At 40.3% G+C, this 15280-nt stretch overlaps 1 protein-coding gene across 1 annotated transcript; it reads right to left on the reverse strand.

Moving 5' to 3' along the window:
- Positions 1 to 166: 166 nt before the first annotated feature.
- cacng7b (calcium channel, voltage-dependent, gamma subunit 7b) lies at positions 167 to 14824 on the reverse strand. The gene is made up of 6 exons (XM_072393271.1): positions 14593 to 14824; positions 10129 to 10324; positions 9756 to 9842; positions 8766 to 8906; positions 4839 to 4984; positions 167 to 3613 (listed from the first exon to the last, which is right to left on the reverse strand). Exons 2-6 carry the CDS (start codon positions 10322 to 10324, stop codon positions 3164 to 3166), a joined length of 1020 nt encoding a protein of 339 aa, XP_072249372.1. The 5' UTR covers positions 14593 to 14824; the 3' UTR covers positions 167 to 3163.
- Between the last annotated feature and the right edge of the window lie 456 nt (positions 14825 to 15280).

Consider the following 15280-nt stretch of genomic DNA (forward strand, 5'->3'; position numbering starts at 1 on the left):
CATCCACTTACAATGGTTTCCCTCCATCACAGAAACCAGCGAGAAAATAACACTCTTTATTTATTCTATGCAGCATAGTACATGCTGGTATCACATAAACAGAATTAGCCTCAAACATGTTACATATATAGCAAAAACGATTAAATAGCAAACATGTTGACCATATTTAAACAACATTTAACAAAAAATGAACAGAAAACACATAGAGGAGGGAAACATGGTGAAATTAACCCAAGTTTAAAGTTTTATTAATATAAAGTGTGTTACACTTGTCAAGACTTTAAGAACAGTGATCTTATCACAATTTCTACTGAAATATATTACTCCAGATTCGACAGCAGCAGTCTCATAGATGCATTGAAAAGGATTTATTTGAGCTTTTTTTGTTGTTCCAAAAAAAACATCCTCGGAAAGGAGAGTAGGTTTCATGCAGAAGCAAGCACAGCTACACCCTTTTATATAGAGGCGAAGAAAAAGGTTGAGGGTAGAGAAGGGGAAAAATAGAAATTAGGGGAAAAGGTAAAAAAGAATATGCTGCAATTTAATAGGCACTGAAATATTACTGAATGATTCTGGAAAAAAGGGAAGTTATTTGTGCAGAGGAAGAAAATAGTCTTTGCTGTTCACAGGTCACGATGAAGCAGATTTTACTTAAAAAGTGCAGATGCCTACTGGCTGGATAAATGCTTTGATCTTCCTCAACTGCTCCTGCCGAAGTGCCCGTGAGCAAGGCACTTGACTCATAACTAACAGCAGAATCAACAGCAGTGGACTGCAGACGCAGTGGGCTTCACTTTACTGCATAAACAAAACACAAGGAAGTGTATCAGACTGCATACAGACGAAATAGTGATATAGCAACAAGCCCAGTGTTTACTCTCCCCTGTGAGTCTGTGTGATTTTCATCCCTACACTAGGAGTGTGTTTCCCTCTCTGCAGCATCACAGTGATAATTCAAACCAGCCAGTACACAACACAGTGGTTTAATTCACTTTAGCAGTGATAAATCATATTGATGTATCATTATGAATGATGTGCCTTATAACAAACAGTAAATATAACTATTCTAAATCAAGATGTGGCTGTTTTTTTATGTGCAGGTGCTCTCGTTGTGTTTTTGTGATACTGTGCTGTATCAAAAAGAAACTTAATCTGAAGATTGAGCTTCTACAGTATCAGAGAATGTCCTTTACTACACACCACAACATCCTGAAACAGACCCTTGTGGTTAAAATGCATTCAAAACAAAATTAATACAACTGTATCGCAGGGAATTCATTCTCAACCACAGGAAGTCCATTAAATAATACGTCTATTGACAGAAAAGTCATGTGTAATTAATTCAATACAGTAACTCTTTGATTATTAACTATACTGTGGTTTGAGCTTCTATAATATAAAAACATTATTCTCATGATATGCTTGAAAACAGCTTTAAACTGATTTAGAAAACTGGCTTTTTCATTATTTTCTAAAATTTCATGAACACGTGGATGGCTGGAAATAATCTACAAAGGCTGCTCTCAAAGACATTGAAAGAGCTCAGTATTTTACAGTATCGGAGCAAATTGTTCAAACATTATATAAACATTGCATGGTAATGATGCACAGTGGACAGTGGCTGTGAAATGTATCAGACAGGAGTCTCTGCACAGCACAATGTGTATATTTCTAAATTACAGTGGCAGCTTATAAACCATAAGCTGGGTTGGCTGGAAATCAACCTTTACCAAATACTAAATATGTGTAATATATCAGAACCCACTGATTATCTCCTGCAAACCACATTTATTAGCCAAAGGAACACTCACTCATGATTTGCAGAGGCTTTTACTTGCAAGATGTTGGAATAAAATGGGGGGGTGGGGTGGGGCGGGGGGGGTGCATTCATTTAATAGAATAAGTGACAGAAGACCAGGCAAGTACCAGGAATTAAGTGCAGGTGTAACAAATACTTTCAATATGTGAGTCTTAAAGATATACCAACAGCTACAGAGCTTTAAAAATATCCCTAACTAGTTCTAAAGTTTATCTTTTGATCATGCCTATCAAGTAATATCTCCTCTGACATTCCTTCAGTTCACCATCATTTTCAGAAAAAAAAATGAGTGCATGAAAAATAGTCAGCCAGTCCCACAGCTGATCCAGAGTCAGTGCAGGACAGCAGCCAGTAGAGGGCATCAGATTACCATAACATTGGTTGGTGGTTCCTCATTCAAACCAGCATGCTCTGCATCCAGTGAGTATGTTGTTGGTTGTGATGTGCATGTTGCAGTCTCTTCATTCAAAGTAGAATGAGTCTGACATTTCCTTTATGTGATTTGCTGCAAAGCTTCATTCACAATTTACAACAAAAGTCCTTATGTGCAATTATGTACAAGAAGTTAGAAATTTGTATCTTAAACAAATGTAGGACAATAACTTCTCGTCTTGATATTTCATCTCCCACTTCGATCTATTTCTTTTTAAAAAGCATGAACAACATTCGTATACTGTACAGTTTTCACAGTTCATAAGTTAGTTTATTGGAAACAAATACTCTTAATTAATAATATTGACAACACTATCTTCACCTTGTGAGTTTTGGAACTGGATTGATGATGTAATAAATTCAGAGTATACTTAACCACACCTCCCATTTGGTAAAAACTTACATATTCCATGTATTGGTGTGAATTATGTTTATAAAAAACTATGTGCATTCTCAGTCTTTGAAAATCAGTGTTTTGCATTATACATTTCCTAGTGCATACAAATTTCCTGCAGCATTGCAGAGTCTTTGTGTTTTACCGCAGCCTCTTGCGCTCCCTGCTTCACTCTCCCTCACTAGTATCTCCTTTGCCTTGCAGCTTAACCTCTAATATCTTCCTAGGTAACTCGTTTCACTCTTTTTAACAGGCCATAATCACTATCATTCTCTTCTTCCTTGAGCTCTTATGTTTGTTTTATTCAAAGTCCTTCACAGTATCTGTAAAATCCTCTATTTCATTCTCCAAAGCAACGATTGTCCTTGGGTCCCAAAACTACCTCACATCTCCCTGCACTTCATCTGAAGTGAGGTGTGATCCAAGTTCAGCATTTACTCTCATCTACATCTAAATGTACAGTACAGATGATCATGAAGAGTCATTGTCTCTCCTTCCCTTTCTGAGGCGCCCTGTTCCTAACAGGGGGAGGCGCTCATGTGCACGTGTGTGTGATAGTGAGGTAAGGGGGATGGAGGCATGGTCATTGGAAGAGCTTGGCCCTGGGGGTGGGAGGAGTGCGACCTGGGCAGGGTATGTGTGGACGGGTAGCCCACAGACTGTGGTTGCATCTGGTAGCTCCCTGCAGAAGAAGAAACAGATGGTGGGCTGCCATGGCCACCTACTTGCAGACTGCTTTTTGGCGGCGCTGGTGGTGTCTGATTAAGCTGGATGGAGATGTCACTCGAGGCCTCTGAAGTGCTGCGGCCTCTCTTTGGTGGAGGCCAAGAGGACTCTGGATGGAGGTACTGGCCGCTATAGTCGCTACTCTCGGACAGACGGGGGCGGTAGATTGCTGGGTGGGGGCGGTACATCTCTTCCTCTGCATAGCGCTTCATGAACAGATAGACTGACAACACACCAGCCCCCTGGGAGAGTAACGAAGAGAGGAAAACAGAATTGAGGAGAGAGTATATGTGACAAGAACACTCAAATTTCAAAGAAACAGTTGCAAGGGTTTGGGAAAATTAAACTAAAAGTGACATAGGACAAGTATAAAGGGATGTATAAAGTGAAAATGGGGGTTATCACGTGTTTGAACTTGAAACAAATTAATTAAAAGACAAGAAAGCAGAAAGTGGAGATAAGAATGGAGAAAAGAAGATGCAGAGAAATTGGAGGAGACAGTTTACCATCCACTGCAGCATAGTAAGAGCAGTGCTGAAAGAGGAAGTTGCAGAAGTGGGGAGCATAGAAAGGGAGACGGTAAGATGAGCTGAGGATTCACATGACACTGTACAACGGATGGATTCATGCATGAAGTTCTCCATTAAAAAAAACCCCACTGATATCACACATTACTTCCACAATGCTGATCATCAGAGCACAAACAGCACTTGAAATCTGCACCACAGATAACAAAATACGCCCTGTATGTGGCCAAAGTATTCTCACTTCACAATGTATAAAAGCTATGTTGGTCTACATAAAAACAAATGACTAGTTCCACAAAAATTGTGAAAAATTACAGTACTTTCTGGGCTGGACAATCTGTAAATGCCTACATCTACCTTTGCAGATCATAACATGTCTACTTTTGCATTAAATTTACAAAGTGTAAAAGCACATTTTCAAGGCTCGAGGTTCTTAATGTCTGTTTTTCTTTGCAAATTGTTTAATACGTTTTAAACTGTCCCAAAAGTCACACTGCACAACAATAACAGGTTCACAAATGCTAATGAGGTAGGAAACGGTGGAGGCTTGTGTTACACTCATTTGGAGCCCCATTTAACCCAGTGGCGTACAAGGAATTCTCCCTTTTTTCTTTGACATCTCTTGTGGTTTCTTAGGCTTAAATATTAATAAATACATGGTTACATGTTGGCATACCTGTGCATGAACGCTGGCCTACAAATGCAAGAGGCAAAGTAAAATGTTACCATCTCACAATTGTTGCACCTTCACTGTGACACTATAACATGTTGTGCATGTGAGCAAATTATTTTTTTAACATGTTTTTCTTGTGAGATGAGGTTGGTGTAACGTATGCAGACACACTCGCACACACTCGCACACACTCGCACACACTCGCACTGTCTTTCCCATATTTCTATCAGTAACATACACACACACTCACAGCCAGTCCACACTGACCTCTTTGAGTAAGAAGGAAGAGGCAGCAAAGGCGAATGACCAGCCGTAGTAGTAATTGAAGAACTGCTCGGGCTCCCTGGGCCGGTTCATCACCTCGTCATTAATACTGGAGATGTAGAGCACCAGGCCCACCACCAGACTGAGGCCTGCATGCAGCACATTAACAATGACAAAGAGTCAGGGAGAGACAGAGAGTCGGATACAAGTCAGGTCATTACACAGCGACTTAGAGAGCCACATGAGTATGGCCAGAGGAGGAGAGAGCTGTGGAGAAACCATGAGAAATACTAACGAGACACAAGAGTGGGAGAGTCATAGAAACTGGCAAGAAAATTTACATTAAAGCTATTAATTAAGAGGTCTATTGTGACCTTGGAAGAAAAACAAATTAAGAAATTTGAGGCTATTTACACACTACACAGTAGCCACTGTAAAAATGAAGCATTTGCATGATGTATATATTGTTTTCACGTGCATAAATGGTTTCTCAAGCAAATTTGTGCTGTACAAATGCTAAGGAAATTTCTGTCTGGATGACATTCAGTGGACCTCACATAATCTCAGGTGTTAAATTCTGGTTACATTTAGGCAACAAAAGCACTTTGGTTAAGCTTAAGAAAAACTGTTTTTTTATAAAGATGCCATGCTGAGTCACTTTTATGTCATTTGAAACTTTGCCAAGACTACACCCTGTCCTTAAACTTCAGCAGGAGCTTTGAGTGCTTAAAATAACTTCAGCTGGTAAAACCAGACTCTGTGATGCATTCAGGAGCTTTAGTCTTGGCAGATGTAATTATTGATTATGAGATGCCACAACAACAACATAAACCACAGATATATTTAGCTAAGCAGGCAACTTTATAATCTCTGTCACATCCTCTTTATTACATTAGTTCATCATTATGTTAATCAATAACATAATTCAGGGGGTATATTATGCTTCACTTGAAATGAATGCTGTTTCAAATTAAACATATGTAAGGGTAATTCCTAGAAGATGGGGTGGGCTGCAGTTCATTCATTTAAATGAATAATCTCTTCCACTAATCCTAAAATCAATTAATTTAATTGATATGATTTATATTGTCTTGTCTTATAAAGCTTCAGTTTCATTTGTCTTTAAAATCATATTTAACAAACACTCAATGTAAAGGAGTGGTACAAAGTGGTACAAAAAAAGACAGGGAAGCAGCAATTAGCTTGTGATGGAATCACACCAGCAGCAATGTCAAGGAGATGTCAGACCACACAAATATGGAAAATGCATGTACAGAAATCAGATGCAGATATCGCCTCTGGGGGTTATAAGTATGCAAACAAAGAAAAATGTGGGACTGGAGTGTAAAGTGGGAAGCGTTTGTTGGTTCCTTTAGGGTGTTTTGCTTTTAAAAGTATTCAATCTCTTTGTTATGACACTCACAGTTGACCTCTGACACATCCTTTTTGTATAAGTGGTCACTGAGATACCACCAGAACTTGACTGGATCCCAGATGTGTATAATCAAATTATTTTGACATAATTAGGAAAGGCATACCTGTCTGTGTAAGATATTGCAGTTTGTGGTGTATGTCAGGGTAAAAAAAAAAACAACCCAGTCATGAGCTCCAGAGGACAGTCTGTAAACCTGCAATTTACTGACCTACAGATACTGACTGATCAATTTTTATTTTAGAGTGGCCAGTTAGAAGCCATTCCTCACAAAAAGGACATGTGACAGCCTGCTGGGAGGCACTTGAACAATGAGAACAATGAGAAGCAAAATCTTCTGACCTGATGAAGATAATAAGTAATAAACAAGATTACGAACTTCCCCTTAGTAATGCCATTCCTACACTCAAACATGGTGATGGCGGAATCATTCCCTCAGACAGACAAAAACCCAAAGCATACTTTCAAGAAAACAGCAGAAAAAAAAAGAGAGTGGCTTTAGGAATATCTGCAGAAGTTCCAGAGTGACCTGTACCCAACAGAGCATCTCTGGAGAGACCTGAAACTGGCTTGAAATGCTGAATTTTTAAAAATGTTTCTGCCAAGAAGAATAGGAGAATCTTACAAAGGGAAGGAGCTCCAAGCTTATGGGATAATACCCAGGAAGTGTTGTGGCAATGTGCCATTGTTGCCAAGTGTTTTTTAATGTTTTTAATGAAGTACTGACCATGTGTATTTTAAAAAACAGAGTAGTCTTGTCATTGTGGCAAATTGTGTCTAGATTGATGAATAAAATGAACTGAATCCATTTTAAGGTGAGTCAAAAATGTAAAAGAAAATGTAGAAAACTTCATTGGGTCTTCTACCTTAAAACCAACTTTGTAATAGTTTCTGCTAATGAAAAGAGAGTCCATTTTCCCATGATACGCACACAACCTCATAAGGCAGTACCAGGCCAGCCACACAATTGTGAACATCCTTATCTTTATGACTTGACTAAGTTTTCAAGTCATTCAGTCACAAATAATAAGGGTTTGCTGAGTATAAACACTGATAGAAAATAAGAGGTCACTTTTAAAAGTAGAAACTTTTGACCCAGAAGCAACCCATGCAACATTAAAACCCCTCATCTTCCAGTGACATGGACATGCTTTCTTCACTACCTGGAAATGTTAAATGCATGAGATACAACATATGGCCAGCATCAAAGAATCAATATTCAAAAGCAGCTGCATGCTGTAAGCACCAAATATGTATATTTTTAGATTCCACTGCAACATTCAAATGTACCGCAGGGCTGTCAAGTGTTACGGCCTTTACATAAATGGCTGGTTTAAGAGGTTTTTGTTGACAATTTAAAATTGTAAAGCATGGAAAATGCAGAAACCATGCTGCTGTCAATCCTGGGGTTGAACTACATCTTTATCCACGCAAAAATCCAGAAGGAAAGCATGCGTGCACTTGTCCAACAAGAGCAGACGAAGGCAAAGAAAAGTGTAGTGTGTGGTACAAACAGAAAATTGAGGCAAATGTTTGAAGTGCACATGCACTGTCAGGAGGGTGCTTGTTGGGGAGGGGGGATGAGGTAGAGAAAGAGAACAGCCTCGAAGCAAGCCTGAACATATGTGGCTCCATGCTGAGCTTTCTTTAATCTTCAGCGCTGAATTCTGTAATATTAACCAGAACATAGTAGTAGATTCACTCTAAATGGAAGAGTAAGGAGCAAACGTGAGAAACTAAAGGAGCTGGGGTGGGAAGTTGAGAGGGAGGGCAGGAGGAAGGCTGTGTTTAAAGAGCAGGGCTTAATGCAGCAGAATATCCAGCCACTGACAAGCAACTCAATACAATTGCCTGTTATTATCACCCTATCATCAGCAAACCCTGCAAACTAAAACACTGTGACACTTTGAGCACAGGCAATAAACATTATATAACCTCTGTTACATAACATTTTGTGTTCAGCGACACCCTTTATCACCAAGTCCCTGCAAGTCCAAGCTGTTGAATGAGACTGTTCGATGCTTCTCTGTACTGTGCTTTATCCTCAAAAGTGTCTCGAGAAACCACTGTCAGGGAATACAAGCTCCAGTTTAGCTCCTGACAGTTTTAACTCCACACATCGAGCATAAAAAATGGGAACATTACAGCCATCTGCTGCTCAAGCAGCTTAACTACAATAGTGAAGAAAAAACTGCTTATAATGGGGTTTGCCTGTTTTGCTTTTTTTTATACAAGGATAACTGAGAAAAGCCTGGTCCTAATCACAAATTAAAATTTATTACAGGGAAATTCAAAAGTGAGGAAAAGTCTCATCCCATGGAAAAAATTGAAAATTAATCCTGTCACCTTTTCTAGTGACAGCCTCCACACCTGTATCCCAAACCAAAAATAGAGCCATAATGGAGTGTCTCCATGTGTGACACAGGACACGCTGGGCTGCTGTAATCAATCACAGAGTGAGGAAGGGGTGACAGAACGACATGAGTAATGGGTCCCACCTGAGAGGATGAAGAAGATACCAGACACAAAGGCCAGGATGGTGCGCTGAGGCCGGATGTGTCCGATGTTGCTGATGACGAAGGCTGTGAAAACGAAGAGCAGGGACACCATCGGGAAGGGTGTGGCCGTGCGAACCATCTCTGTGGAGAGGTCACAGTGTTAAAAAATAGCTTACAGGAGGCGTTTTTCCTCTGCTGAGGTGAGCAATGTTGCTGGAGTTAGAAAGGTTTTCTGACTCAGTCTAATGTATTTAATAAGTAAGCTGAATTATGTGGGTATGACTATATGAGACTCTAACCACTAAAATCAGGATAAAAAACACTGTATTTCTCACTGTATTTGGTAAATTGTCTGATTGCCTTTTAAGCAATGGAAAGAAGGCTATGATGTAAAAACTTTATGATGTTCCATCATAATATTCTCTACTTCTTAAATATGGAAAATTAAACCCAAAATGAATTGCTTTGCATGGAAAGTAATTACGCTTTATTGCTCCTGACAGACTTGTTAATATTTCTTAATGTAAAAATGTAAAGTTTTTGAATTTGCCAAAAACAAATTAAGCTTTCATAAAGTAATTTTTGGATCAAAGACACATCCTCACATACTGCAGTCCCTGTGCTTACCAACATAGGCATGTCTGTACTATCAGTTCTAAAACCTTCCCATACAACTCCACTTTTTCCTGCTTTGTGTTACAAAGAAAAAAACCTCAACTCCATTGACACCTCGATAACTGAAGATCAATACCTCTGATACTATTGCCTCAACCGCACTCTTTTGCTCCTTCAGATGTAGTCATTACTAAAAGACTCATTATCATTAACATGTGGTCATGTTAGTGAATTGCTGAGCTAGTGAAATTATTCACCTTTTCGAGCAGCTCTAATATCATGTTCAGCTTTCAGTACACACAATCGATCAGCAGGGGGACACACATGCAGAGTATCAGTCGATAATGTATATGATCGGGTCTATGTTTCACTCACTCAGGATGTTTGCCGTGTTTTCAGTTGTGATCTCTATATCGGGTTCGGTGAAGTACTCTGATGCAACACATCTCCCGTTCTCCGAACCTATGAGAAAAAAGAAAAAAGGAAAATGCCGGGTTTGCTTTTAGGATCAAAGTCAGTGATGCATGATAAAGCGCAGGTCTCTGCAGTCCTGCTCACAGGTAACGATCATGTTTTGTGACAGCTTTGGTTCCAGAGGCCACGAGTTCCCGATCTTTCGTTTCTCCCCTTCCTGCTTTCTTGGTTTACTTGCCAACCTTACTGGGTTTTTTTATTTGCCCATGTGTGATCATTTTGATGTCAGAATGCACAGAAATGTATTCACACAAATGTAGTTGTATCCTCCTACCGGCCACGAAGCAGACTCTCCAAAGGCCTGAATGCAGCGCCATCTTCACCTCCATGCTATGGTTCTGCTGCAGGATGATTCCCTCCACCATTATAAGCCAGTAGTCTGTGGACACAGCCACCCCCACCAGCAGCAGTCCGCAGGCTCCAAACACCGTGGACAGGATAGTCAACGCACGGCTACTGCATGAACTCATCTGGAGTGGAGAGTGGCAGAAAAAGGGGTGTTAGAGACTCTCAGGACTTAGACATCAAAACTGTGCAAAGACAAACAAAAATGTAGGGTCAGGCAGGGGTCGCCACCGAAGATGGGGATCCCCTTTGACAGACATGTGACACACAGCCACAGGCTATCCTCCTGTCTGGACTTGTTAGTGCTAGAAATGATTTAGTGGCACATTCTCTGGCAACCAATCACGTTAAAGGTCGGAGAGGAACCAACATAACAAGTGATGACTTCACCAATGAAGTTATACAAGGATTTAAAAACCCTGGCATAGAGCGAAAGAAGCAGGCAGGAGAGTGTGACTCACACATGGTCTTTCTGTGACTTAGTTCTGGTTGAATAGGAAGTGCTTCCCTGCACGTCCTTTCAGCATGCTGTCTGTACGGATTTATGGGTTTCAGTGCCTGCGTGTATTTGCATGTGGTTGCTCTGCCGCTGGCCTTTACTTAATTTGGACTGCTGTTCATTAGCATCAGTTCGACAAGTAATAAAGGATAAATTCGTCCGGGAAACACAGAGAAGTTGTTTACTGTAATCACCCTCATTTTGTCAGGTTATATGGTACGATGGAGTTTATACTGGGAAGGTTATTACTATGCAGATGAGGTGTTGTTTACCCTCATATCCTAATTGTTAAAACTTGTGATTTTTCTTTGTCTATTTTCACATGCATTGTTGCAGTTGTTCAGATCTTATTTTATCCCCCTTCCTTTTATCTTTGTGATTTCAGGTTCATGTTGTTACTGAAATCTCTTTAAACCTTATCCTCTTATTGCCCTGCCACAGTCCAAATGAGAGAAAAGAAATGATGGCTCGTCTGAGCTGCCTTCAGTTACTACACTGCACCACATACAGAGAAATAAGCCTAACAAGCAGGAGGGAGTGTTTGACAGACTTTTTCTGCCCTGGGTTTTGCCTCTCAGGAAACATAATGCCTGCTTCACCTTATTAGCGAACATTGCTAGAGCTGTAAAGAGACTGACTCACTGAGGACCTGCAGACAGTCTTACTGATTGCACATCTGTTTTGTGTTAATTTACAGGTTTTTTCCACATCTAAAAAAAAACCTAGGTGTTCAGTGTACATTTTCATGACGTTTTAACGACTTTTCCAGATTTCACAGATTGTACACTTGGCAGTGATTTAATTGGGCACAATTAGCAGCAACTGACTGTCCAGCTTTAACTGTTGGATTCAGGACCTCTGTCTGTAATGTAGCGTCTGTCAGTGGCTGCCCAGTTTTATGTGTCTAGATGCTGTCACTCTCGTAGTGTATCTTGCAGTCTGTGCAGCCATTAGCCATCATGCTATTAAGTCATTCATGAGTAAACATGACAATGCAATAACTGTCGGAAAGACCAGCTGCAGCCATGAAGCAGTGAATTCAAATAACTGTATTTGATCCAAAGCTGCTAAAATGTTTACGCAGAAAACAATCTCATATCATTACCTACACTAATCTGTGCATCAAAGGTAGATTGGAGTAAATCGCCCTCAAAGCAGAATTGTATTTTTTTTTCATTAGAACCACAGATTTTTTTTGATGATGTCACAACTCATGCCATTTTTTCGTTCTTACTGTAGCTGGAAGGAGTGAAATCAGGAATGCTCTAAGTGATGTAACTACTTCAAGGTTTGAGATCATGTGTGTTTGAGCCTTTCTTCAAAATATCAACACTCTTCTAAGCTGTTATTTGCATAAGCCAGCCTACCAGTTTTCTTGTTATAATAAAGCTTCATCAGTATTTAAGACTTAGTCTAACAGATGCTGAACCTCAGAGTGAGATGATCGCATGAAAAATACACAGCAACACTTCATGTTAAGCCTTAATAATTCATTTGACCTCTTATCAGTCACCTTTGAAGGTGCTGACAACAGAAACTTACAACATGAGAACCACTTTATCATTCTGCTCTGTCTTTGTATGACAAACCTTGAATATAGTAATTCTACAGGGGAATGAAATCTTAAAGATTAAGCTTGAACTCATCTTATCTGGACAACCACTGTAGGAAACATGGGTGCTGCAGAGGAAATTTCACTTTCTTTGAAGCAGCATGGATGAATGGAGTTTGTGAGCAAAGAGCAAGAATGGTGAATAAGAACATAGCTAGCTGGTGGTAAAGGATGTTCAACAGAAAAGGCCTCTGAGATTTGACTAGTTTCCCCACAATACTGAACTAGATTAGGCGAGAATAGAAAATGGATAGTTGGATTTCACTAGTTTGAGCAACAGAAACTTAACTGATAAGTTAACTATAACTTATCCAGACAAAAAAATGGTCCAACCCCAAAAATCTAATTAGGCAAACAGGCTACATAAAAGATACCATTGGCATTAAGAGAAAAGTAAGAGTTACAAAAAGCTAGGTGCAAATTGGCACTGCCACCTGAGACACTAGGGCACAAAATTTGTACAATTTGTATGAGTTTTTGACACCACACATCAACTTCCTGTAAAACTGTTCTAAAATGTTTGTCTTTCTTATTTTTAGACTAGAGGCTGTGCATCATACGGCAAACCCAGGGTGACACCGGGCTGATCAACAAGAGTTTGAGCCAGTTTGAGTGAGGCAAAGAGGCAATTCAAAAGCAGAGCCCTCGTGAAATAAAACAAAAAAACAATTCACTGAAATGACATAGCATGACTGGAAGCACAGATGAATGACGTATAAAAATGACCAGCAAGCAGGGCTCAGGAAGGAACAGTCACACCTTCCAGCAGTTTGTAGATCTGCCAAAGTGGTCAGAAATTAGTCAGTTTGAGTCGCAAAACTGCAGAAATTAGCAGATTGTGTCCATGTAATTCAGAGATGTTCAGCACCATGGACAGCACCATAATCTCCCCCCCAGTCATAGAAAATACAATTAGAAAAACAAACAGCAAAAACGACTTAACCGAATCAAATTCAACTTGGTAGAGGTGAAGCAAAGCAAAGGAGGAACCAATTACATCTAGATTTCTCCAAAATGTAATTAAAGCTGCAAAACAGGATATTGGCACCTTCCTTATTATACCCTTGTAGATGTTTTTCTTTTTTGCCCATAACATTGGGCAAAAATAATCCCAGATCGTTTATTCACGAGTTGTAGCAGCTATATTTAGCTGTATTTGTGTTTGTGTGTGTGTGTGTGTGTGTGTGTGTGTGTGGGGGGGGGGGGGGGGGGGGGGGGTCAGGTTGAGTAAAAAGTGGGAAAATCAGTTTCTCTGTTAGATTTGAGATAACAAATTACATTTTAGCGCCCGAGACAGTCCCCCAGCTCCATCACACTGAAAGCAACGAGCCAATTGAATTGGTGTGATAGGAGCCACAAGGGCGACAAAAGGTTTAATTCACTCTTATCTATTACGATCTACAGACCGACATCTCCTGTAAGCCTCTCAGGGAAGGGAGACACCCAGAGAGAGAGAGGGAATGGTGGATATTAAGATGTGAAAAGCACCCATGCACAGAGAGGAACATAACAAGAGGAGAACTATGTTTGGAAAGATTTTTTTTAAAGACATGAACAGAGGAAGGAGTGGTGAAGATATACAGGGAAAGACCTTGGCCCAAAAAATGGAAGAAGTACCCAATGTTGACGTGCATGTCGGGAATGCGCCTACACAGAACTAAAAGGTGTGCTCAACTAACCCGCACTCACTGTTCAGCGTTTCAAAATCAGCCGGAGAAGATCGATGAAATCACTCACTGAGAAATAAATGACTTCATGAGGACTAATTATGACTCAGTGGGTGGGTTTGCTTTTTATCTGCGCATCCACACTCGTGTAAAACTCGTACACCTTTAACGCAGCACAGCGGAGAATTGAACATCCACAATGTAATTTTTGTCAACTACATGTATGTAAAACGAGATCTGTACCCGAGTCCAAGACTGAACGAGGCAGCGATATGCGCATTGGCTTGTGTAGTGCCCCCCTCCTAATGTCACACTCTCACACGCGGAGTTTTGAGATGATAAACTCAAAGTAAGAAACGTGTAAACGTCTCAGATGGAAAATTTGGGGATATTGAAATGAAATCTTGAAAAAAAGAGAGCTGCTTAAGGACTTGACTGTAATGTCAAAATCATTTTTCTGTGCGCTCTCAAACACGACGCGAGGACGCGTTATAAATGCAGCTCTTTTCACAGCTTTCGTCACTCTCTCTCACACACATACGTACATTTTAAATAACTGAGTCATCATTACAATTGCTGCCAAGAAAACAGATATTCAGAAGGTGAAATACTCACAGTGCCACGCGAGTCGTGCGCACACGTCAGTAGCCAAGAAACCCCACACCAGGGAGGCTTGCTGGATTTTGGTCTCTTTCTCTCCTCCCCTCTGTCTTCCCTTTGCTCCTCTTCTCTTACTCTCCTTCACTCCTCTGCGTTTTTACCCTTAAGCCCCCCTGCCCATCCCATAAATCCCTCTTCACTCCCTCTTTCACCCAGTCTGTCCCAGGCACTGCGGTGGAGCGTTCACTGAGCTACTTTGGCTACTAAAAGAGAGATACTGTTGCGGGAGCAAGAGGGAGAAGTGTTGGAGAGGGAGGGAGAGAGTGTGCGTGAGTGTGTGTGTGTGTGTGTGCGGGGGGGGGGGGGGGGGGGGGGGCATGTCAAACCACAGTATCTCATCACATTTATTGCTCTCTAAGTAGCTTTCTTTCATATATTTATCGTTCTGCTTTCATTAGTGGAGGCTATTTGTGCTGTAATCTTTTCTTTCTTCAAATGTTAACCAATATAAGACAGACACATGCAGACACAGTTTGAAACATATTATAAATGTAACTGTTTGGGTTTCATTGTATTTCATTGATATTTTTATATTATTTTCTCTAGATTATAGCATTATTTCTATCAACAAAGTTTGTGAGAAAAACTTGTCTGATTTATGACCTTTAGCATCACTGTAAGCTTTGAGAGTATCATAGTCTAT

The sequence above is a fragment of the Leuresthes tenuis genome, unplaced genomic scaffold, assembly GCF_036924035.1.
Source record: "Leuresthes tenuis unplaced genomic scaffold, fLeuTen1.0.hap1 SCAF_10, whole genome shotgun sequence".
NCBI classification, from domain to species: domain Eukaryota; kingdom Metazoa; phylum Chordata; class Actinopteri; order Atheriniformes; family Atherinopsidae; genus Leuresthes; species Leuresthes tenuis.